At 42.4% G+C, this 24,971-nt stretch overlaps 1 protein-coding gene across 1 annotated transcript in view; it reads right to left on the bottom strand.

Annotated features, from left to right (window-relative positions):
* Window positions 1–24,971, bottom strand: part of EDIL3 (EGF like repeats and discoidin domains 3) — a 430,122-nt gene that overhangs the window by 356,419 nt on the left and 48,732 nt on the right. The window contains exon 4 of the mRNA XM_019518185.1: window positions 1,163–1,192. Within this exon, the coding sequence (XP_019373730.1) occupies window positions 1,163–1,192 (30 nt within the window). The remainder of the gene's footprint in view (window positions 1–1,162; window positions 1,193–24,971) is intronic.

The following is a 24,971-nucleotide window of genomic DNA, read 5'->3' as shown; positions in this document are numbered from 1 at the left end:
CCTGAGTTAGATGCCAAAGCTGCCTATAAAATGTACAAAGTGATTTAGGTACCTTCACAGGCACTCCAAAACCTGAATGGGATGCCAACAGACATTGATAAATAAAAAATGCTTAATAGAAGAATGCTTCTTAAAATCCTGCTCTGCAGTGGAGAGGAAGCATCTGACTCAGGGCACAAGGTTGTGGCTAAATCTACCTGGTATCCATACAGCCCAGAACTCTCTCCTACAACTATTCCCTTAAAGGACTAAGTAGGTCTTCATTCCTTATATGTGTAATACACATATGTTAAAACTATATTATATATATCATCATTATATAATCTTGAAGTTGAATTTCTGAATTTATTTTTAATTCTTCAGTATAGCATCTTATATTTTAGTTTTATTCTGTTGTCTAGAACTAAATCCTATTTATAGGATCTTTTTGAATGTTAATACTAACCTCCAAAGTGTGTACAACTCCTGCCATTTTTGTATCACCTAAGAACTAAGATTAGAAAACTCTCTCTGGCATCCAAATCATTACAATGTTAAAGAGCACTGGGTCTGAACAGTGGAACCTCTCTTGAACACTCTCGCCATTCTGACATCGTTCCATTTATAATTACTCTCTGCTTATGATTATACATTCAATTATGTATTATGTAACAATAATTTTGTGTATACCACATTTCTCCAGTTTATTTATGAGAATATTATCTGGGACCATATCAAAGCCTTAATAAGTCCAAGAAAATATGACTTTCAGGTGCACTTCATCCACCAATCTAGTTACCCTGTTAATGAATTAAATTAAGTTGGTTTGAAATAATTTATTCTTAACAAATACATGTTGCCTGCTAGTGATCAACCCTTCCTACCCCAGGTGTTTAAAAATTGATGGTTTTCTAATTTGCTCTACTAACTTGAAATTAGATATTGAAATTTACAACTATCTTATTGACTACCTTGAATTACTGGCAATCAGTTTAAATTGGTAAATAACTCTTTGTAGATGATACTCATGCCTCCAATATCACCCAATGAATTAGCAAAAAGGAAAATACAGCACTGAGAATGACTGGTACTGCCCTTAAATGCCATGGCATATTAACATTAAAACACAAAGGCATTAAATATCGTTAATGTAATGAAAATGTAAATCATAAGGCATTCTTACCTGTGGAAGTTGGTTCCTCTTCATCTGAAGCTGGGCCAAAAAAAAAAGGAAAAAGAAAGAAAGTTAAATAGGTAAAAAAAACCCCAAACATTGTTAATTAATAGCCATTTAATTACATTCAAATTTACCTACCCTAGATATGGAATGGAAAATACAAATGCAAAGCTGATGTGTATTAAGTCTTTATCTAATGCAATGCAATGAGATTTTACCTTTATTTGAAAACCACATTATATCCACTGTGACCTTAACCTAAGAGAATATGTATTATAGTTTTGTATTTATACTTCTATATCAGTTGTTCTCAACCCTTATGGACTCAAGGCACCCTGCACTGGACTCAAGGCACCCCTCCATAATTTTTGTGACTTGAATGATACCCAATTTCAAAATATTAATGTATATATTACATTGCTTATATTCTTGAAGAGGGGCTGGGCAGTGGGGTCTGGGATCAGCCAGGCAGAGACAAGCCAGAGCCTGTAGTTATCTGTTTATTTCCACACACCTCACAGCATCCTTCAAAGGATCTGGTGGCACTCCAGGGCTGAGAATTATTGCTCTATACCCTGTCTGATACTCTACTTCAAAATTTTGGGAATAAGCCTAATATTAGCACAGCGATGGTCAAGGTTTATTGATGAAACTAGGTGCGATAACATTAAAATTGCTTACTTTAACGTTTCCTTAAAGTCAAGGATATTTTGATATTCAGTAACCTAAGTGTGGGTAACTCAAACTGCAGATTATATTATTTCTGTATTCAAAGGGAAGACAGCTCTCTCTCTCTCTCACAAACACATACATATTGTGTCATAGATTTTCAAAAATGCACAATGACAATCTAATTATTTTCTCATTAAAGTTAAAGGGAAGGTAGACACTGTTTTACAAACAAGCACAAAATGAAATTTTTTTTCTGAATCTTCTCAAAGTCTTTAATGGGTAGGAAAGCAGCCAACAAGTGTTTAACTTACACAGTGTAAATAGCTATCATTCTGAAAGTCAATAGGAACTCTGCATGGAGGTGATACAGAGAGGTCTAAGACGATACAAAGTTTGCTGTTTCCTTTTTCTTAGTCACTTTACCTTAGCAGTTTAAACATTAACCTTACCATTTTTCTTTTACTAGAAAACCACAAGATTTCCACTTTCCCTGACTCTGTTTTTGTCTGGCAGTATGTCATTTTAACACTTAAACAAATCTGAAAAAGAGCCCAAAACTCTTCTTGTGTATGGTCATATCAATAAGTGTGGTCTCAGAACTATATGCCTTGGATACTTTTTCAGCATGTGCATTGTATAACTTAACGTTAATGCACTAACCAAGATTTTAAGTGATTTTTGAAAATGTAGGTTTCCTATATGGTTTACTGCTATAAGAGCAGACATTTTTAGAAGTCTCTCTTTTTGGTAAAAATTCACATCAACTACTCTTGGGAGTCTATGACAGTATCATCAGATATAAATTGCACTTGGTACTATATATGACTTTTGGATAATTTAATCTTGTGTTCTGTGTGTGATTGTGTATGACAGTTATCCTGGAGACAGGCATTATTTCTAATTGCATTGGTAGTGCAGTATTATGTCTAGGGGTGTCAAAAACAATCAATAGAGAATAATGAAATGTTGTCTGAAGCAACAACCAGTTACCTTCTCTCTGATTAAACTCTTTTGAGAAGGCCAAGGGAAAAAAATGGCAATTTTTTTTTATTAATGCCATTAAGCTTTCAGGTAAGCAGTTGAGAGGAAAAAAGAACAAGACATTAAAACATAGTCCAACATGAAGTGTCCAGGTATAAAGCCTTCATGCCTATCTCCTCCTTCCTCATCATCTCTAATTCACTATGAAGTAGTGGATTCCCTGATCTGGTAGACCTGTGATGGCAGTTGCCACTGCCCATTTGTTAAGTTTCACATAAAAATCTTTGAACTTCTATTCTGCCCCTCACACTGGAAGTACCTTTCTATAAACATGTGCAAAGCCCCCTTTTATGTTACTTCTCATAATTCCTTACATTTTCCTCTGCCTTGATGTCTAGAAAATGCCTGACAATATCTGACTTTATCAAAACTACTACTATCATGTTGACCAGAATCGTCCCATTGTTTCTTCAGATTTCTGTTGTGGTCTATCTGTATTCTATTGTTTCTTGTCTTATATTGTAATCTCTCTAGGGCAGACAATGTCATTTCATGTACTGACTGCAAAACTTGGCGTTATATACTGTGATAATAATAAAGCAGATAACCAGGTAATGTAAAGACAAGGTGTCTATCTCAGTAGATGTTTTAAAGAGAGTGGGGGAGAAGAGGAAGAGAGGACACATTTTAAAACAGAATCAGTCACATAGGGCATATATACATGAGGCATTTACTGCAGAGCCGACTAGTTAGTTCCACAGTAAAATGTCACTGTCTATACATGTGGTGCTATTATGACTGAGTAAACTAATTAACTCCACCATAGGATAGCAGTACCAGGCACAGGGTGCATCTACACGTTATTAATGTGACTGAATAAACTCTGGTGCAGTTCATGCTAGAGTTTACTGCTCCCAGGCACTGCGTTTACACATGTGCCTGGAACTATAGCATGGTGAGCTGGGTCAAAGCAGCTGTGGCTGGTAGGGGATCCAGGGAATCAGCCTGCCAGTCTGAGGCTGCTCTGACCCAGTTCAACATGCTGCACAGGGGCTGGCTGGGCATGAGGGTGCTCCGGTGTGAGACTAGCTGGCAGGCAGCCCCCATAATGAAGTACCCAGCCAGCCCTGTCAGCATCTATGTTGCGTTGTTCTGCACCAAACAAAACTCCGGCATAGTACTTGTGTTGACAAGTACTAACCTATGGCAGCATTTAGTAGCTTACTGTGGCCTAATAGAGCCGTACAGGGAGACCATGAGACTTTACTGTGGAGCTAATTAGGCAACTCCATAATAAATGTCTCATGTAGATGCATCCTCAAGTACTATCCTATGGTGGAGTTATTTACTCCACCACAACACACATGTGGATGCTGATGGGGCATGAGGGTGTTTCAGTGCAGGACTGCCTGCTGGCTAGCCTTGCACTGAAGAATTCTCATGCTACAGCCAGCAGCTCTGTGGCATGTTGAGCTAGGTCAGAGCAGTCCTGGGCTGACAGACTGACCCCTGGGCTCACTGTCAGCCATGGCTACTCCATCTTGGCTCAACACATGGTGGTCCTGGGTGCACATGCAAATGCAGTGCCTAGGAGCAATAAACTCTGGTGCAAACTGTTCCAGAGTGTATTCAGCTGCATTAACAGCCTGTTCAGATGTGCCCATAGAGTAGTTATTCACTATAGATATTCATCTAGATTAGCAAGGATGGACCAAAAAGGCCCAAAGAAATGAAGTCAGGCAAATACCCTATAAATGTTTACCTTAGTAAGGTATTGGGATGGAGGAGTGGGGGTGTTCTAATTGGGGGGCACTGAATCCCAAATAGATCCTTTGGCTACTATAAAATTTTAGTGCAGTAAAAACTAAACTTTATTTTTGGTCATTTCAGTTTTCCCCCCTAAAAACCAAATGCAAAACCAAGAAGATATGTATGTTCAGTAATCAAAACAGAGACAACTGAGTCTCTATGGCTGAATGCAGACGTTTGGTGGGGTTAGGGGGAGGTTAGATTAGGTAAAAAATGGCCACCATATATAACTTAATTTGCCCAGGTGTGGACCTTGCACTTAGATCCAGTCTCAGTGATTGCAAATCAGTATAAACCCATAGCTGTACCAAAGTTTCACATACACAGACAGTCTAAGGATGGCAGAACTCAGTCTAAGATAGATGTGGATCAATGTATGCCCAAGCTTAATTGATCTTGGTTAGACTGGTGCATGGCACTTCTGTACAGTTGGCTGCCACACCTGCACAGCCCTAGGGGCTGTGAAAGCCCAGCCCCTGGCTCCACCCCCGGGACTGCATTTTTTGTGCTCAACCCTCTAGCTCCAGCTCCTCACTGCCTCCACCCTGCAGACCATCCAGACTCTGCCAACCCTCATTCCACAAACCACTCTGAGCGCTGGATTTATCAGCGTTTGCCACTGCTGGGAGTTGACCAAGTAAGTACCAGTGGGGGGAGGGGCAGGACAGAGGGGTGTATAGATTCGCCAAGTGAGTTGGGGGCTAAAAATAGGCACTGGTCCCACCCACGCCCCCCCATGAGCCCTTTTGACCCCATCAAACCCTCCCGGATCCCAGCAACCCCCCACAGATCCGACCTGTCTCCCATCCCTCCAGCAGATAACACTGCTTCCTATCCCTCAGTGGATGCCGCCTATTCCCCACAACCCCCACGATCCCCTCCAATGGATTCCACCTGCCCTGCCCACCCAATCACTCCCACAGATGCCAGCTGCCCCTCCATCCTTCCCAGAGATGCCCAATCCCCCCAACCCTGCTTGTCCCCTTTCATCCCATCCCCGACATCCAGAAATACCTTAGATCAGGTGGTCATTTTTAATACAAACTAACCTCCCCCAAACCTCCCCAGATGTCTGCACTTAGCTTATATATATATTGCCTTTTTTTTTGTTCCAAAGAAGGTCAATATAACCTTTTAAAACTAAGCAGAAGGCAAGATATTTAGAAGAAAAACTCTGGCTTGTTGAGCCAACATGACATTAATAGATAGAGATGTTATTCAAAAAATAAACTCATTTTCTCCTTTGCAGTCCAATGGTAATCCAAGATATTACAGGACAGAAATCTGCACATTTAGAATTGCTTTCATGAACAGGCAAAGACCTAATTTTAGCTGTCATTACTGTATTTCTAAATCCTGAGCATGAGTGAACTGAAAATATGTATTAAAAATTAAATATGAATATATAAAATAAGAAATTATTCATATCTAAAGCACATAGTGTTCTTTATCGAATGAGACACACAGCTTTCTCCCCAACTATCCATGACACGATTTCTAGTATCCCAGATGGCTCAACAGGCCATGTTTGAAAAACAAACAAGTTCTAATAAGCCATTGAATACTTATAAAGAACGCATTGTATATACCCTTTTCCATCCTGACTCAGATGCAATGTCAGCACTCCACTTTACACTAGTTAAATAAATTCATTAAATTACAAGAAAAACATACAACAATTCTATTTCTGTAGCAGCGATTTAAATCCTGAAGTTATTTTAAAAAGCTATTTATACAAATGATTCACATTCCTGGTAATTAACAGTAATTTTCCCCAGTGATATCATTTCAGAAATGAGAAAAAACTGAAAAAAACCCAAGAAATAAACTGCAACCACCTTGCCTGTCAGAGTTGGTACAATTATGCCTACCAGTATTAAAGCATCCTCGGCCTAATTTTTCTCCCAATGATTCCATGGCAATCAGGAATGGAACTAGAGTGAGTAACATTGAATAATTAGGGAAATTTAGCGAGGACATTGATAGTGCATCAGAACCAGGTATCAAACTTTTGTGGTGGAGGCACAAAAACAGCTGTTGCCACAGTGGTGGCTGATCATTGTGTTGTAACTGGCATGGTGGCAGCCCACATTACCATGGGCAACTATGGCTGTGGAGCTTCTCTGATACACCTCTGCTCTAGCCAATGAGGAAAAGAAACTTACACTTCTCTACCGTGAATCACAATATGACATAGCATGTAACAGTGCAAACAGTTTATGGATACTATATGAGAATTAATTTGATCCACACTTGTGATGACCTTCATTAACTCACCTATGGCATCCCTGTGACTGAGGTGTGGCCTACCTCCATGCTAATAAAAAGCAAACAAAATATATAACTGAAGGAGGAGAAGATTTGCCCCAAGTGTGAAAGCAAGTACATAGTATAGGGTATGTTATTTTATCAAAATACAAATGATATGCAAATGAGACAACAATCTTAGGTATGGTATGCCCATACCTGTGTCAAGCCTCTGGCAGCTAGATATTTTCAGAAGTCTGGCCTCAGCCTGAGCAGGGTAAAAGTGAAATATGCTGAGGAAGCCAAATTCACTAGTGGTTCACCTTAGCTTTGTGCTCAGGATAAATATCAGAGATTAATACAAGATATGAATGCCCATAACAATTTTAATAATGCTTTAGGAGTGAAAGGAATGAATAAAAAAATAGTAAGCCAATTTTAGCAGCTGTTAGCTGCTCAAAAGTTTAAACATTTATAGCTAACACATCAAAATAGGCCTGATAACTATCAATGTTAAGATCCAAGAATGCTCAATACTACGCTGTTTCTGAATTTATCCTCAATCTCAAATAAAAACTTTAAAGAATTCTTTCTGGTAATAATCTGGTAATAATTAAACTCTTAGCATAACAAGTAGTATAGATAATGGCTACAATGCAAGTTATTTAAAAATGGCTGGAAAATGAAGAGAGACATAATACAATTGTTCCAGGAAGCTTAACTTGAAATGGATATTTAAAGTTGGATCAGATCATAGCATCATTTGAAATGAAAATCAATAGAACAATTGACTTTTAGTATATTTCAGTGGTAATGGACTTAAGAAGGTTAACCATGTTGATGGTATATTGAATGCTGCTGACAGACCTAGTAATACCAGCCATCAAGTTTTTTCCCCCCCATACTTACTGTACTGGTTAGTAGAGTCCACATTGTTGTTCTTCTCAACCTCCCTCCCCAACCCCTTCCACACACACACACAAGCTTGCTCCTCAGAAGTAATATGGCAAGAAAACATTGCTTGGTAGTGCTGTACAAAGCTTCGGATCATGATTTGGATTCGGAGGCAATTCGGACAATTCAGAGGCTGAATCTATGAACCTGAATTGAATCACTAGAAGCTTGAGGCTTTTTGAATCGATTCTGAGTGTCTGAATTGGTTCAGAAAAGGTTTGGAAAAGATTTGGAAAAGATTTGGCGATTTGGAGATTCAGCCATAGGGTATAATGGGGAATCAATGAAATATCTATAACTTTGTTGTTTTTTGGCTGATTTGGATGGAATTTGCAGGGGTAGTATCCACTGCTGAGGGCATTATGTGTGCCATGTTTCAAGGTGATAGGTGCAGGAGTTTTGCTTTCAGGATTTGAGGTGCAGTTTCCCAGAAACCCCTAAGCATTAAAAAGATTAAATTAAAGAAAATTATATTTAAATTCATAGAAATTCTGGTATGGTATATTTAGATAGCAAAGGGGTAACATGGTAAAAAAAACATTCAAGACAGTCTTCTTTCACCCTTACTCCTCCCTGCATACCTTGGGCTTCAGCATGAGACAGTGTGCAAGACAAGCAGCAAACAGAGGTGGGCAGTATATGCATCAGAGTATAATGTATCCTGGGAATTGTAGTTTTCTAGAGAGTAAAGAACTGCTGCTGGAGGGGGGGCAGAACTTTCACCCGTTTTTGTTTTTTTTTGCCAATGAAGCCACATTGAAAGGAAAAAAAATGCTGATTTTGGCAGCAAAAAATGGGGTCAGTTCTCCCACCCAGCAGCAGCAAACTCCACTGCCATTCTACAAAATAACAACTCCCAGTACAACTTGAATTCCATGATGCCCAGTGTTTGCGCTGGCTGCATCCTGAAGGTGGAAAGTGTAAGCAAAGCAAGGGATGAGAGTGTAAGTCCACCCTGCTCAGTTTACTCACCCACTATTACACGGACCGCTTCCTTCCTTGGGCCATAAAATAGATAGTGAAGAACTGCCCTAACAGTCAGCTTTTCAGGTGCCAAAATGCTTTCACTTAACTGCAGCACCCAGGAAGTCTGCTCCATCAGCATTATATTTTTATTGTAGCTTAATGCATGTTATTACTAAGAAAAGACAAGCCTCAATTTCTGCAAATAGGTACAGCAATTTCTATAGTAAAAATTTCCTTGTGTGTTTTATTATAAGTCCCTTGGAAATGAAAGTAAGAGTTTGGGTATGATTAAAATGTCAGATGGGCAGTGGGTCACCATGTCAAAATGTCAGTGGGCCACTGACCCTGAGGGAAGGGTCTGTGTTGGCTCCCCCTGCCAGCCCCTGCCACTCCCCTCCCACCAGCTCCAGGCTGCATTGCTGTCTGAGCCAGAACTTTGCAGACCCTGAGGAAAGCATCTTCATTGGCTCCCCTTCCTGCTCTGGGCTGCATGCTGCCCGCAGCTGGAAGACACAGCTAGGAAGAGAAGCTGTGTGGGTAACTGTGTGACAGCTGGACAGGGCCAGCTAGGTGCTGAGCTGGAGCAGTGGAACATGAGCCATGTTCCAGGAGGCCACCTTGTGATGGAGGGCTAGCGGGAGGTCCCAAAGCATCCTGGGATGCTGGCCTAATTTGAGTTAGGAGGGGATATGGGACAAAAGTTCGACAGACTGGTCTATTCTAAACTGATTAAATCTTAAACTAGATCCATCCAGATCTATCTTAAACCTGGGTCCACCATTTTCAAACTGGTCTATGTGAACTGAGCTTCTATTTTGTTACAGGTTTAGTCTGGTTTCTGAATTACTTATACTCATTTATGTACAATTTCTGTCCCTGGCCTAGGTGACTGCATGTGTTTTCTAGCCTTAAAGTAGAATTGTAAGAACTGGGTCACTATTTAAAGCTTCATGAACATTGTATTAACTTACCACTTCCATATTTTAAAACTATTTTGTTAAACATCTAGTTTTTAATTTCTGTCTACTACTCTAACAACATCAGTATTAATATTGTCTCATACAGACAACTGCATGAGCGAAATCTGGTACCTAGTGAAGAAATCACCCAGCTTGACTATTTGCATGATGCCCCAACTAAGATAAAAAAATATAACGAGATTTGTTTTAATAATCATTATCCGGTTTACTGAAGTTTTACCAATTCCCATATTTTCATTAAATATACAACCATATTAGAATAGTAATTCTGAAATTACTAACTGTCGGTCATGACTGAAATATCATTGTGTGTTATGTGAAAAGATGCTCAAGGTCTAAACAAACTGAGCAAGAGAAGAGCACATAAATTATACAACCCCTTATGTATTACGTATAGTGCATTTCAATATAACTCATATTAATTGCTATGAACATAAAACTGTAGCATAGAAAGGAGCTCCCAAGCCTCTCTGTTTTTATACAATTTGCTCTAGTATACAATTAAATGCTATTTTAAGTTAAATAAAGAAAGGATTATAAAATGTAATTATAGCTACAGAGGCACCCAGTAGCATCTGTTAGAGTAAGGGATGCAAAACCATATTCAGTATAGCTACACCTTCACACATGAAAGCATTTACTTAAGCTGAAATTTTCCATGTTGGTGTATGCCTGAAGGTGTTCCATTTGTTTATGTGCTTCCATTTCTGTGCGCATGTGTTAGATACAAAATTATCAAAAACCCTTCAACTATTTTTTTGTGGTTGCAGAAACAAAAAAGTGTTCCCCATTGTGAAAGCATCCTACCTTTTATTGTACAGCCACTTTCTCTCCCCAGGTAGACTAGAACAAAAAAAAATTGGAGTGTTCTAACTGAAGTTTCTTTGGGTAAATCTGATATCTTTTATTTGACCAATTAATTAAAAAGGCTATCAGATTTACCAAAAGAACCTTGTCTGCCTATGTCCTTAGACCAACATGGCTAGAACCAGTACCTCTAACAGAAGTTTAGTGGCCTTGGGTTTGTGGAAAAACAATAAAAAATGAGAAGGGTACTCTAGGGTAAATATACCCTAACTCTAATTGCTTATTCCTGTGAAAAAGGGAAGAAAGACTTTTCCCCATTTCAGAACAAAAAGGTCATGACTGCTCAGATTCCAGCTTTCAAAATACAGATTTTAGTAGGTAGAAAAAAGGTAGAACAGGGTTTGTATTCCAGCACTCTCATCTTAAGCCAATAAGCAAAGAAAACTTACCTATGGATACTGACCAGATGAGAGGACAGTAATATGCTGAATGTATTAGTAGGGATAGAAAAGGTAGGTCAGTGTTACTATATGTGCAGCGGGTATTCATGAGACTAGAATACTAGAACGCTGTGCCTAGTTCTAGTTCCTGTGGATGCTGAAGAATTAAAAAGATTTAAGCAAAGAACTACATGACCAAGTAAGGTTGAAGTTAAAAACATCATTGTAGCTCTGACTGTATGCTCTAGGCACCGGCTTTGATTTCAAAGCAGCCAAACTCTGGCTCCCTTGTGATATTACTGTGTCATAATGTCTTTCCACTGTGTAAAATCAAGTATCTCAGCCATGGATCCAGTTGAGAGCTGATATCAAGTTCCTGCTGGAATGAAATAAGAAAATGCTTCCTTAATGTCTTGGTGTTGTCTCCCACTCCCAAATTAAAAACCTGGCAGAGAAACTGGAAATAGAAAGAGGACATCTTGAATCTTGCAACTGGGAGTTATTTTTCAAAATTTTGACTGTATTTGATAATCTCCTGGAAATTATGAGTTTTTAACTTGTACTGCAAAGATACTACTCCCTTACTGACGGGAAAGGAATCTATATAGCAACACACTGTTTCCAAATAAATAATAGCAACAACTCCACCATTATAGAAAAGACCTCAAAGAATGTAGAGGGCTGAAATTAACTGAATTCTAGAGAAATTCAGTAATACATTTTAAATAACTTGATTTAAAGCCAGACAGAATGTAATAATTTAGAACAGCACTGTAGGGATACCATTCTCTGTTAAACTGTATACAGTTACTAGGAGATACTACAGAAAAAAATATCCCTTTCTATTTAGTTTTCTAGAACTCTGTAAAGGTTTGTTGAAGGCCTAAGATATCATTAAAACTTTAGTTATAAATTGTATAATATGCCAAAAGTAAATCTTGTTTATTTTTGCATAGGAACACATATATAGCAGTAGAAATGAGGCTGCAGACTTGGACAATGCCTATATGGGTCAGGGGGAATTATAGGGAAGGGCTATAGTAGATTCTGTTGCTTCAGTATCTTTTGAGTCATTTCAAGCCATAAGGAATGAGTGCCACCCAACTGCAGACCTAGACTGTGAACAGACAGGCACCGAAGAGAAAATTTAGGTCCTGAAGTGTAGGTTACAGGCATCAGATGTACTTAAAATTGGTATTTAAAATGCATTATTCCATCATTATGTTTCCAAAGTTAAATTTAGAAAAAGCTGGAAAGTGTACAGTTATAATATAGTCTGGCACAATGCTTTGTCCTACTTTCTCTTCTGGTTTTGCTGGCAAAAGGTCTAATCTTATTCCTGTTGAAGTCAATAGTATTTACCCTTTACTTTAGTTGGATAAAACCAAGTAGGAGTGCACCGATAGAGATTTTGGGGGCCAATACCGATAGCAGATATTTAAGAAGGCATATCAGCCGATACCGATCCAATATCCTATACCAGCTGGAGGCAGCTATAAGTCTGGGGTGGTGGAAGAGGAGGGGAGAGGGAAGCAGTGGGGCGGGGGCAGATCAATGTCCCCCACAGTGAGGGAGAGGGCAGGGGCAGGTGCTAACCAGGTGGGATGGGGGAAAGGGCATGGAACAGAGCCATAGCTCATGGGGTGGGGGCTGCTCCTGCTGCTGCTTGCACCCCAGGAGAGGGGGCATGGGCCCCCAGATCTGCATGGGGCTGGGCAGGCTGCAGCTGCAGGTGGAGCCAGAGCCAGTGCTGCGCAGGGCTTTTCTTGCCGGGGGTTGGGCTCAGAGCAGGCCTTGGTGGCACTGGGAGGAGGCTGCAACCACCCCAAATTTTGCCGTAGCTCTGCTCCCAACCCCGCATCACTGCCCACCATAGCTGCAGCTTTTCCCGGCACTTGGGTGGAGGCAGGGCATTCAGCCACGGCTGCGCCAGGTGATGGTGTGGAGCTGGGAGTGGAGCTGTGGCGATATTTGGGGTGACTGCATCCTCCTCCCAGTGCTGCCAGAGCCTACTCTGAGCCCATCCCCCAGCAAAAAGAGACGCGCAGAGCTGGCTCCAGCTCTACCCCACAGCTGCAGCCTGGCCTGCACCACGCAGATCCCGGGGTGCAAGCAGTGGCAGGAGCCACCCCCACCCCATGAGCTACAGCTCCATCCTATGCCTCCTCCACCCCCCTTGGTTAATGCCTGCTCCTGCCCTTGTCCCTTCCCACACCTTGCTGGGTGTTGATCTGGCCCCCACACTCCTTCCCTCCCCCCTCCCCTTCTGACTCACCATGCTGCTGGCTCTGCTCTGTGTTGCACTGCAGCTGCATGCAGCATGGGCATTTATCAGCCAAATTATCAGCCCCATAGGGCCAATATCTGATATACACAATTTTCTTCATATCGGTTCCAATCCAATAATGAACCAATATATCAGTGCACCTCTAGAAATAATCCCTAAATGTAGCCAAGTACATTGTGGTTTATAATAGGAAATCATAGAAAAATATATAGGATATGCAATAATGCAAAGTATTATTAGTAATACCTAGCTTTTATACAGAAGCGTTAACTCTTTGAGTGTGATACTAGATCGAACAATTGAAAAAGATATCAATGAAAGTGAAGACATGTAACAACCTCCTTAACAAATTGGCTGGGTCATCATGGGGTGCAAGAGCCTTAACTCAAAGGATGTCAGCTCTTGCCATCTCGTATTCTGTGGAAGAGTACTACGCACCAGTCTGGAACCAGTGATCACTCACCCAAGTTGTTGATGTGCAGCTACATATAACAATCCACATAATCTCAGGAACTCTTTGACCAAACCCTCTACAATGATTTCTAGTCCTGAGAAACATTGTTTCCCCTCATATCTGATGGGAAGTTGCAACTTGCAAGCTACCAAAGAAGATCTATGCCAATCCAAGCCTGCTGTAGTATGACAATCCCTTATAATCTACCTGCTTCACATCTACCATCATAACATCCACTGTGGTCCAAAATGCCACACCATGACCTCATGGCAGAGATCCTCTGGTGTGAGAAATGGAGGTGAACATTGCCACCAAATGAGTTCCTTATCACACAGATCCTACAGTCTGTCCACCTGGCTTCAATCTGCCATGCTGTCAGTGGGCCTTGCTGAATAGGTTCTGTATAGGGCAAGGTCTGTGTGCAACTAACCTCCGCCGTTAGGGTCTTCTTGACAATCCAGACTGTAGCTGTGGCAAAACACACACCATGTAGCACATTGTTGATGACTGCCCTCTGACTAAGTTCAGTGGTGGACTACAGGAACTGAACATGGCCGCTGAGGATGCTATTGCATGGGTTGGCAATTATGCAAACGCTGACTGACTGAGACTTCGGGCCTGAAACAACTTGATAATGAAGAGCAATAGTGTAGTTCCCATTACATAAATAGTTCAGGGTGGCATTCTGCCCTGCTTACTGCTTGACTTCAGACTAAAGTAGCTGACTACCTCTCTCTGTTATATACATAGGGATACTAAGGCCTAAGAAAAGATGGCCAGCAGGAAGAACAGGGACTAGAGCTCAGGTCTGCTAAATCACAGAATAATTCACAGTCTACTAAACCACTTTACCTCTTTATAAGATGTCAATGATGCAAGGAAGTTGAGCCATTTTACCTTAAACCTTATATGGCACTTAAAACTGTTTTAATACATTTGTGGTTGTTGCTTTCAGTGGGAACACTTAGGATGGGCAATACTGTGAGTACTAAGTGTCTAAGGTAGTAGTTTTAAGTCCTTCACTGATTTTATTTCAATTCACTAAAAAAAATCTTGCTTGAATTACATAGTATAATCTGATGGTGACCAAAATAACAGCAAATATTGAAGGCTAAGGCAAAAAGGCACAAACTGCTGCTTTCTGTTTTTTAGCTGCTGGTTTAGAAAAGTTTGTATTAATGAGTACCCTATGGCTATAGAATGCATATTGATATTTTAAGAAAGAGGATGCATTTTTAGAACCCTCATCCTATAATGAACTCAGCACTTCTACAGCTCATATCTCCTTGTACTTCCCAGAAATGCCAAAACACTGCACAAGGATTAGGCCCTACAACATTACTAAGGAATGAAGGAGTCTCTTTAATTTGTCATCTATACATGTGTTTAATGCAATTTTCTAAATAATTAAAGCTCAAGGTCTCAAAACTATTACTCATAAGAAGGTAAAGTGAAGATAATTTTAATTGATTTTTTTATCTTAATGAAGGAAGTCACTGGAAGTCAAAAGTTTATCAACTTCACTGATTTAACCTTTACTAAGAGCACTTTGAATATAACTGTCAGTCAGCCTTCCAGTTCTCGTTTGTGCTAAGTTTCATTAGTAAAGGAGTCAGGCCTATTGATTTCAAAATGTGATTTGTTAGATCCTTTCATACATGTATTAGATATCACAAAATCCATATACTTAGCCATATTTTTGTGCTGTGCTTGTTTTATTTTTTCCTTTTGTTTTAAGAGCAGATTTATAATTCTTGGTGCATTATCTTTAATTTAGCGCTGTATTTTCCCCAAGACACTTAGTACCCACAATATGTCTCAGCCTAAGAACTGCTGAAAGCAGCAACACCTGTTGGATGATTCTCAGAATTATTAACAATGAGGTCTTCCCCTTTTTTAGATCAGAAAACAGACAGACAGCCCTGCATGTGATTAACCCTATTCTAAGTGATGACTGACCAAATTTGAAGTATATTTATTACAGCTGTGTGAAATTTTGCTGGCAATTTCATTTTGATGCTATTTCAACTCATTTTGAGCTTGAAACAGCAAAATTAAAATGAAACAGAGAGCTTTGAAACAGCGTCAAAATGAAACGAGGCAAGTTGAAACATTTAAAACATTTTTAAACATTTTGAGTTTCAAAGCTCAGGCTGGGTTTGCCTGCAGGGAAACAGAAACTAAAATAAGGAGAGGGAGGGGGAAGAGGGGGCAGAGGGGGCAGAAGTGCTCTCATTATTGACTGTGTAGCTGGCCAGTGACTGTCATCCTTTCCTGAGGTCCCTTCTAATCCCAGTGCTCTGGGGTAGGGATGGAAAAATTGCATAAAGGGCAGCATTGTTTGAACTGCCCTGCTTTCTGCCTCGGTGTCAGTTGAGTAAGGGAGTACCTTAATACACACACGGTGTCACTCACCCATGTCATGAGTTTTGCCTGTCAGCAGCTAGAGGTCCAGGGCCTCAGAACCCAAACTCCCCCTGCACCTACCTCCTTGACAGCTGGCAGGCTTCGTGGCCTCATCATAGAGCTAGCAGGCCTGCAGCTTTCACCCTGCTGTGGCTTAACACACAAAGTGTCACCCCGTCATGAGTTTTGGTTGTCCGCAACTTGAGGTACAGTTTCCCTGAAACCCCTGTGCCTATCTCCTTGAAACTTGGCAGGCTTCATGCACTCAGAAGGGGCTAGCATGCCTGCAAGTTTTATCTAAATCAGACCAGAAATGACAAAGTTATAGGCTATTTTGAGCTTCCCCAATATAGCCTATAAGCAAAACACAAAACAACTGTTTCAACGAAACAAAATGGAGCAGTGGTTTCGAATCAAAACAAAATCTGAAATAAAATCCTGTTCCATCAAAATGTTGAAATGCAAGTCAAAATGAATGCTGCCATTTTGCACAGCCCTAATATTTATAGACCAGCAAAATTACATTTTTAACCAAATGTAAAAGGATGAAAAATTCTCTTTTTCCAGATTCCTGATAAATTATTATTTTGTTTATACCACATGTTCTGCATTAGCACTTAGGGTAAATTCTTTCTCAGTGTGATCAGCTCAGGTCATAGGAAGTGAATCAATACAATAATAATCCCCTACAATAATAATTAATACAATACTAATCATATACTGCAATGCCCCATGCTCTTTTTGATTAGGGAAATATGAAAATACTGGATCAAACTATATTTTGTCCCCAGTCCTCACACATTTTATGAGCCAACATCCATGGGAATTCTGTTATTAATACAGGATGAATAGATACCCAAGTAACCTCTCTTATAGTAACATGAAGTTAAACTTTAGGTCATCAAGATATTTAAAATACTGTGTACAATACCATTCATAAAGGATTACTTGGAATATTCTTGCATTTGACTGTTAGAACCACAACTTGGCCTTTTTTAAAGAAAGATGAGCAGAACAAGCAATGGCAAAGTGAGAAAAAAACACCTTCCCTGATTGCCCAACAGTTTGTATTCAATGGCAGTATTCCCATAGATTTTCATACTGTAAATCAAAGTATCCCTACTTCCATAAAGTATGAAGTATTTTGTCTCCTGCTGCATGTATAAGTTTACTGTTACATTAACATCACTATATTAAACAACATTTATCATCTCAGTCACATCTCTGTCCTACTAAGTCTTATATCTCCAACTTAACCTAAGACATGATATGTCAAAGAGACAGTGGGTGTGCATTTTGCCTCCTAAGATCTAACAGACATGGATGCATATATTTACAGGATACTCAATGCAGTGAGACCAGCAGAGAATGGCTGGTTTTAGACTATTCTACCTTTCACTGTAGTCAAGAAGCTGTTTTCAGAAAGGAAAAGGTTCTGTTCCTTTAAGGGACCTGTTAAGAGATCTGTTCCTTTTTTTTCCCCCAGTCACCAATGTTTATGTCAATAAATTAACTGATTATTTTGGATGGATGGCTAAACCAAAAACAATTTTTAAAAATGGTTTGGAACAAGCCAAAACACTCCTTTTTCCCCCAGTCTCCATTTTCATGGAAGAAAAAAAGTTTGGGGTTAATTCAGCATATTTTTTACTTCAAATAAAATATTGTTTCATTTTTAGGTTTTCCCATTTTAAAATATGGGTTAATGAAACATTAACAACAAGGAAAAATTCAAGCATTTCAACTTTTTAACTTTTTTTGGGCCAAATTGTTTTCTGAATTCCTTTTGTCCTCTTGAAACTAACTTTTTAGATTGTATTTTATTCACAGAAAAAGATTTTGCTCTAGTCAGAATAAACTATATGCTTTTTACCCACAATACAGGCTATTTTAAAAGAAATTATGATAACATTAGAAGCACAGATCTTACTATAATTTATACTAAGGTAAACTTGGAGGATCTTCAGTGACTCAGATGCCACAGACCCTGCACCAGATCCATATCTCCCTACAAGCACAGACCATCCAACTCCAGACCCAGCTATTTCCAGTACTCCATGACCACTACCCCCACATAGACCTTACTTCAGAGGTGGATCTGTATTGGTGGTGGTATAGCCCCTAGATTTTGATCTGTTCAAATGAGTTCAACTGATAAGCGCCTAAAAACCCTGAACTTCTGACCTCGAGGCCTACTTAAGAATGAAGTGCATGCACAATGGCTGCTCTGGTTTTGGTGTGGAGTGGAATGACTGACAGGTGAATGTTGCTAACAGGATCAAAGTTGACTGGTGATGAGTGAGATGAATGCGGCACCTTGAATGATTGACAAGGTCCTGTTGGCAGAAAAGAATGATTGAACAAGAGTTGTTGCCACCCTGGTATGGTTGGAAGGCATCAATGAGTTGATGATATCAGGTTCTCTGAGATCATAAGAAAACAATGCAGCCTGTGGGGGCATGCGCATGTGCACGCCTGTCCTTGCAGTGTATGTTTGAAATCTGTAATACTGGTGTGCATCTTGGTAAAGGATCAGTGGGGTGTGCTGTCTGTATCTCTCCTTTTCTGTGGGTGTCCGTTACAGTCTTTGTGGTTGGATCGGTGAGTGACAAAGGGAGAGAGCTGTTGAGTGCTCTGTTTGCAACCAATGTCTGTCACTTGTGACAGGCTGGATAAGTAAAATAGAGAGAATTGTCTGTCAGCATATACGGCGCTGAGTCCAAAGAGATGATATGGTTCTTCTCGCCCACCTGCATCTCAGTCCAGAGAAAAGCTTATCAGTCTAACAGTGTCACTACCTGCCTTGCTTACCACATCAAGTGCATGCATCACACCTCATGAGCTCCGGACTTCAAGCACCGGTTAAGGAAGATTGAATTTGTAAATATATTGCTGGTTTGTCCCTATTCTACCCATTTGTTCTTCTTTGTATCTTTCCACCATTCTGCCCATCCCTAATTCAATAAACCCTGTTCAACTTATAGCTAGCCATTAATCCATCTCTGCTCTATACTTGCACTGTCCATTGAAGTTGGACTTTTTAGTGACAACAATGTCAGTTTTAACCCTTTCTTGTTCTTAATTAGGCCTGCTCCAACAATGGAGAGTCAAAATCTCTAAGAATAGCAGGTGTCAATGTGCTTTGGATATGGGAAGAGGCAGGGTTGCCTGACCCTGTCTTCCCTCCCCAAACTTCATTTACCCCCACCAATTCCCAACTGCCCGGACTCCCATCACAAACAGAGACAGGCCTCTCAGGTATGATCCCAGTGGCAAGACTAATGTGCTCTGAGGATCATAGAATCATAGAAAGTCAGAGTTGGAGGGAACCTCAGGAGGTCATCTAGTCCAACCCCCTGCTCAAAGCAGGACCATCCCCAACTAGATCTTCCCAGCCAAGGCTTTGTGTAGCCAGGTTTTGAAACCCCCCAAGGATGGAGCTTCCATCACTTCTTTGGGTCATCCGTTCCAGTGTTTTACTACCCTCCTAGTGAGAATATTCTTTCTAGAATTTAACCTAAACTTGAGACCGTTGCTCCACTTAGAACAGTCTAGCTCCATCCTCTTTCGAACCCCCCTTCAGGTAGTTGAAGGCTGTTTGGGTAGAGGGGTGGGGCCATCAGATTCCACCCCCTACCCAAATTGCATTGACATCACTATTCCTGAAGCATCCAGATCTCCTCACTATGGAATCAGACAGTCTAGACTCAGCCTCCCCCAGCATAACCAGAGTGGCCTGACCCAGAACCCTGTACTCAAATCTGTCAACACCCAGAAGAACCCAACCCCAACCAGACTCACTTGAAGGCTACAGGCTATACAGGCAAGATAGACTGGGGAAAAGGGGGTGGGAGGGGGCATTGCTCTATATGTTATAGAGCATTATACATCTTCTGTAATAAAGATGGGGCAGAAGAAGGGCAAATCAAAGTCGTATGGGTCAGATTACAAGGGGGTAAGTGTGAAAAGGACTTGGTAGTGGAGTCTACTACAGACCTCCACACCGGGAGGAAGAGTTAGACCTAGAATTCTCAAAATAGCTCTCAAGGGCAGTACGCTCAAAAGACCTAGTTGTCATGGGAGACCTAAATTACCCAGACATTTGCTGGGAGGAGCAGTCAGCCAAGTCTGCCCATTCACATAGGTTCTTAACCTTCATACGGGACCGGCATCTAACATAGGAGGTATGCAGTCCCACTAGAGGAGATGCTTTACTTGACTTGGTGCTGGCCACAGGGGAGGACTTGGTAGGGGATCTACAGGTACAAGGTAACCTAGAGGATAGTGACCACCAGTTGATAGGATTCACTATCTGGCATAAGGTGGGAAAGGCAACTAGTAGGGCAGTAGTGCTAGAATTCTGGAAGGCCAACTTCAATGAGCTCAGGAGATTGGTTAGGGTGGGACTGAGAGGTAGTCATATCTATGAGATGGGAGTCCAAGAAGGGTGGGAGTTCCTCAAGGGACTGATCCTACAGGCACAGACAGACACCATCCCAATACGTGCAAAGGGAGGTAAAAGAGCCAAAAAAACCTTCTTGGCTGAGCAGGGAAATCCAGGAGAGCCTTCAGAGGAAAAAAGAGGCCTACAGGCTGTGGAAGCAGGGGGCAGCCACCAAGGAGGTGTATACCTGCTTGGCTCGCACTTGCAGGGAAGCAGTGAGGAAGGCCAAAGAAGATACAAAACTCATGTTGGCAACAAAGATTAAGGATAACAAAAAGTCCTTCTATAAGTACATAGGGAGCAGGAAGAAGGTGCAGGGTAACACAGGACTACTACAGAATGGACTAGGGCAACTTGTAACTGATAGGATGGAAAAAGCAGAGCTCTTAAATAATTTTTTTGCATCTGTTATCCTGGACATGGATACAAATACACCTCCCACTGAGTCTATAGTCTGGAGTGAGAGTAATACCAATCCAACAATGGTTAACACTGACCTAGTGAAGGGGCACTTGGAAAGGTTGGATGTATTTAAGGCAGCAGGCCCCAATGATCTTCACCCAAGTGTACTAAAGGAATTGGCCGGTAACATAGCAAAAACACTGGTGCAACTGTTTGAGTGCTCATGGCATTTGGGACAGGTCCCATAGGACTGGAAAAGGGCCAATGTGGTCCCTATTTTCAAGAAGGGGAGGAAGGAGGACCTGGACAATTATAGGTCAGTTAGCCTCACCTCTATTCTCGACAAGACCTTAGAAAAAATTATAAAGGATCACATTTGCAGGGGGGCAGTGAGTAACAAAATGGTAAGGGGCAACCAGCATGGGTTTATATCAGGCAGATCCTGCCTGGCTAACCTGGTCTGTTTTTATGACCAGGTCACAAAGTGCTTAGATGCAGGAGCAGAAGTAGACATTATTTATCTGTTTTTTAAAAAGGCTTTTGACAGTGTTACACTTAATTATTATGAGCAAACTGAGTAGCTGTGATGTGGATTTTCTCACAGTAAGGTGGGTGAAAAACTGGCTTATAGGATGCCCCCAGGGGGTGGTGGTGGATGGGTTAGTTTCTCCCTGGAGGGATGTGGGCAATGGTGTCCCCCAAGTCTCTGTCCTGGGACCAGTACTGTTTAATATCTTCATCAGCAATTTGGATAAAGGTGTGGAAAACACCTTGTCCAAATATACTGACAACACTAAACTATGGGGTATACTAAACACACTGGAAGGCAGGGAGAGAATTCAGGTGGATTTGAATAGACTGGGGAAGTGAGTGGATCAGAACAGGATGCAATTTAACAAGGATAAGTGCAAGGTGCTGCACCTAAGGAGAAAGAATCTCCAACACACCTATAGACTGGGGGGTACCATTCTGAGTACCACAATAGTGGAAAGAAATCTCGGAGTCCTGGTTGATGCAAAAATGAACATGAGTCGCCAGTGTGAAGAGGTAATAAGCAAGGCTAACTGCACTCTTTCTTGCATCAGCAGGTGCATCACAAGCAGGTCTAGGGAAGTGATAATTCCCCATTATGCAGCACTGGTGAGGTCGCAGATGGAGTACTGCATCCAGTTTTGGGCGCTGCACTTCAAGAGGGATTTGGATAACCTTGAGAGGGTTCAGAGGAGGGCTACTTGCATGGTTGAGGGCCTGCAGGTAAGATCCTATGAAGACAGACTAAGGGACCTAAATCTCTTCATACTCTGCAAGAGAAGGCTGAGAGGTGATCTTGTGGCTGCCTACAGACTCATCAGAGGGGGTCAGGAGGGAATAGGGGACACTCTGTTTACCACAGCACCCCTCGGGGATACCAGAAATAATGGCCACAAACTGAAGGAGAACAGATTTAGATTGGACATAAGGAAGAAATTCTTTATGGTAAGGCTTGCCAAAATATGGAATGGGCTTCCAAGGGGGGTGGGGCTTTTCCTTACCTTGAAGATGTTTAAGAAGAGATTAGACAGGCATCTGGCTGGAGTTACTTAACCCCAGCACTTTTTCCTACTTGGAGAAGGGGGTCGGGCCTGATGATCTACCAGGTCCTTTCTGACCCTAGAAATGTATGAAATCTATGACATGTACTGGAACTGGGTTTCAGCTGGTGTCAGAGGAGTAAAGATCCATTCAGGTCCAAGAGGGGAACCTGACAAGCTTGAAACAATACCAGACTGCTCTGAATGCCTGAACAGCTGGGAAGGAAAGAACAAGGGGATGTTGTGGGGAACGGGGACATGGGCCAGCCAATAAGCCCTGACCTGTTTCCTTGGATGCTTTCTTCTGTGTCTAGGCAGAATAAGGAGCTTTCAAAGCTTACGGGGATGCATTCTCTTTGTGCCCTTTTTTTGGTGCCATCAGAAACATAGGCTGCCTGCAAAGCATGCAACCACTCCAATGGATGTATGTGCAGCGTTCTACTGATAGGGTTTCCAACTGCTTAAATTAAACTACTTAACTTCTATCAGTTCATCTGAATAACTGCCAACACCCAGAGAGAAACAGACAGAGAGAGAGAGATAGAGATATCTATCCTGAGCTTTTTTGGCAAATTAAATTATTTTTCTCTCCCCAAAACAAGATGTTATGGTATTTTAAATGAGCAGAAAGTATTCCCCTTAGAGAAGTTTGTTAGACCTGAGGCTTTCAACTTTTTTTAACAAACATACCCCTTCTGTCTCAAAGTTTCAGCTCATGTACCCCTTTATATTTTTTTCATGTTATTAAGGGGGGAGGGGCAGGCACTGCACAGCCAGGGCACGGCATGGAACAGAGTGGCTCCTGCTCCTGTGTGCACCCTGGGAGGGCATGGGGGGTGTGTCCCCCTGGATCTGCATGTGGGGCGAGAGTGGGCTGCCGCTGCAGGGGCTGGGGGCAGCAGATCAAGGTCCCAGCAGTAGTGGAGGGAATGGGGCTGGGCCAGGGACTGCCCAGCTGGGGCAGGCATGGGGCGGAAGTTCCTGCCACTACATGCACCCCCAGGAGGCATGGAGGGGTGAGTGCCCACAGATCTGCATGGGGGGCACAGGTTGGCTGTGGCTGGCACTGGGTTCTTCGAGGCAGGGGCTGGGCTGGGCTGGGCTGGGCTGGACTGCATTCAGGGCAGGTGGAGATGGTGCTGGGAGATGTTTTTGGGGAGCTACAGCAAATTTGGGGGGGGCTGCAGCTACTCCAGTAGCTCCATTCCCATACACCCCCATGTAGGGCTATGGCTGGGGCAGGCAGTGCCCAGCTGGGGCAAAGCACAGGACAGAGCCATGGCTTATCTGATGGCATGGGAAATGGTGGCTTCTGCATCTGCACGCACCCTGGGAGGGTACGGGGGGTGTGTGCCCTCAGATCTGCGCATGGGGCAGACTGGGGCCGGGGCTTCACCAGACATTTCCCAGTGAGGGCTGGGCTGGGCTGTGTTGGGAGGGGGCTACAGGAGAGGGGCTGTAACCACTCCAGAATTTGCTATAGCCCCCCCTCCAATCCTGCCTCTCAGTGCAGCCCAGTCCAACACCCTCACTGGGAACAGCTTAGTGCTGCCCCACCTATCCCCAGCCTTCAGTGGCCCACAGCTTGCCCTGAGCACACATCCAGGGGAACACGTTCCCTGTGCCTTCCCGGGGTGCATGCAGTGGCTGGTGCTGCTGCCCCCCATGCTCTCTGGACAAGCTGCTCATTGTTCTGTCCCGAGTTCCTGCCTGGCTGGGCAGCCCCAGCCCCGACTCCACTCCCTCCCTCACCACAGGGGCCTAGGAGAGCGGGGCTACAGGGGGGGGGGGCTGCAGCCACTCCAGAATTCTCCATAGCCACCCCCAACTCACCTTCCCAGCACCACTAGCAACTTCCTCGAGTGCAGCCCAGCCCCTGCTGGGAAGAACTTGATGCCGCCCTGGCCCAACACCCCTGCTGGGAAGAGCCTGACACAGCCCCCAGCCCACAGACCCAGCCTGCAGTGACAGCCCACCCCACCCCATGTGCAGATCCTGGGGCACATGGCCCCTCCTGCGGTTGCACATAGTGGCAGGAGCTGTTCCCCCCCTCCCACCCCCCGTGGCTCAGTCCCACATCCCACCCTGGCTGGACAGCTCCTCCCCCAGCCCTCCTTCCCTCACGTCCCTTCCTCCACAACAGCTGGACCTGCCTGCTCTCCACATGGCCAGGCTGTACTCCAAGCTGCCTGCATGCTGTGCTGTGGGCTGCGCACTCTCACATGTCAGTTATTGGCCACATCAGTTCTTCATACCCGCCATGACCCATTTAAGTACCCCATGAGTATACATTACCTCCAGTTGACAACCACTGTGTTAGACTATTAAATTTTACATTAAATTGTGTTTTAACACTCTGTGGGTCTTTGCATTTACTAAATGTGCATTTACTCCA

Source organism: Gavialis gangeticus, unplaced genomic scaffold, assembly GCF_001723915.1.
Source record: "Gavialis gangeticus isolate Ggan-Ray unplaced genomic scaffold, GavGan_comp1, whole genome shotgun sequence".
NCBI lineage: Eukaryota > Metazoa > Chordata > Crocodylia > Gavialidae > Gavialis > Gavialis gangeticus.
Note: the sequence above shows the minus strand (reverse complement) of the source record. Positions and strands in the feature narration are given on the sequence as shown.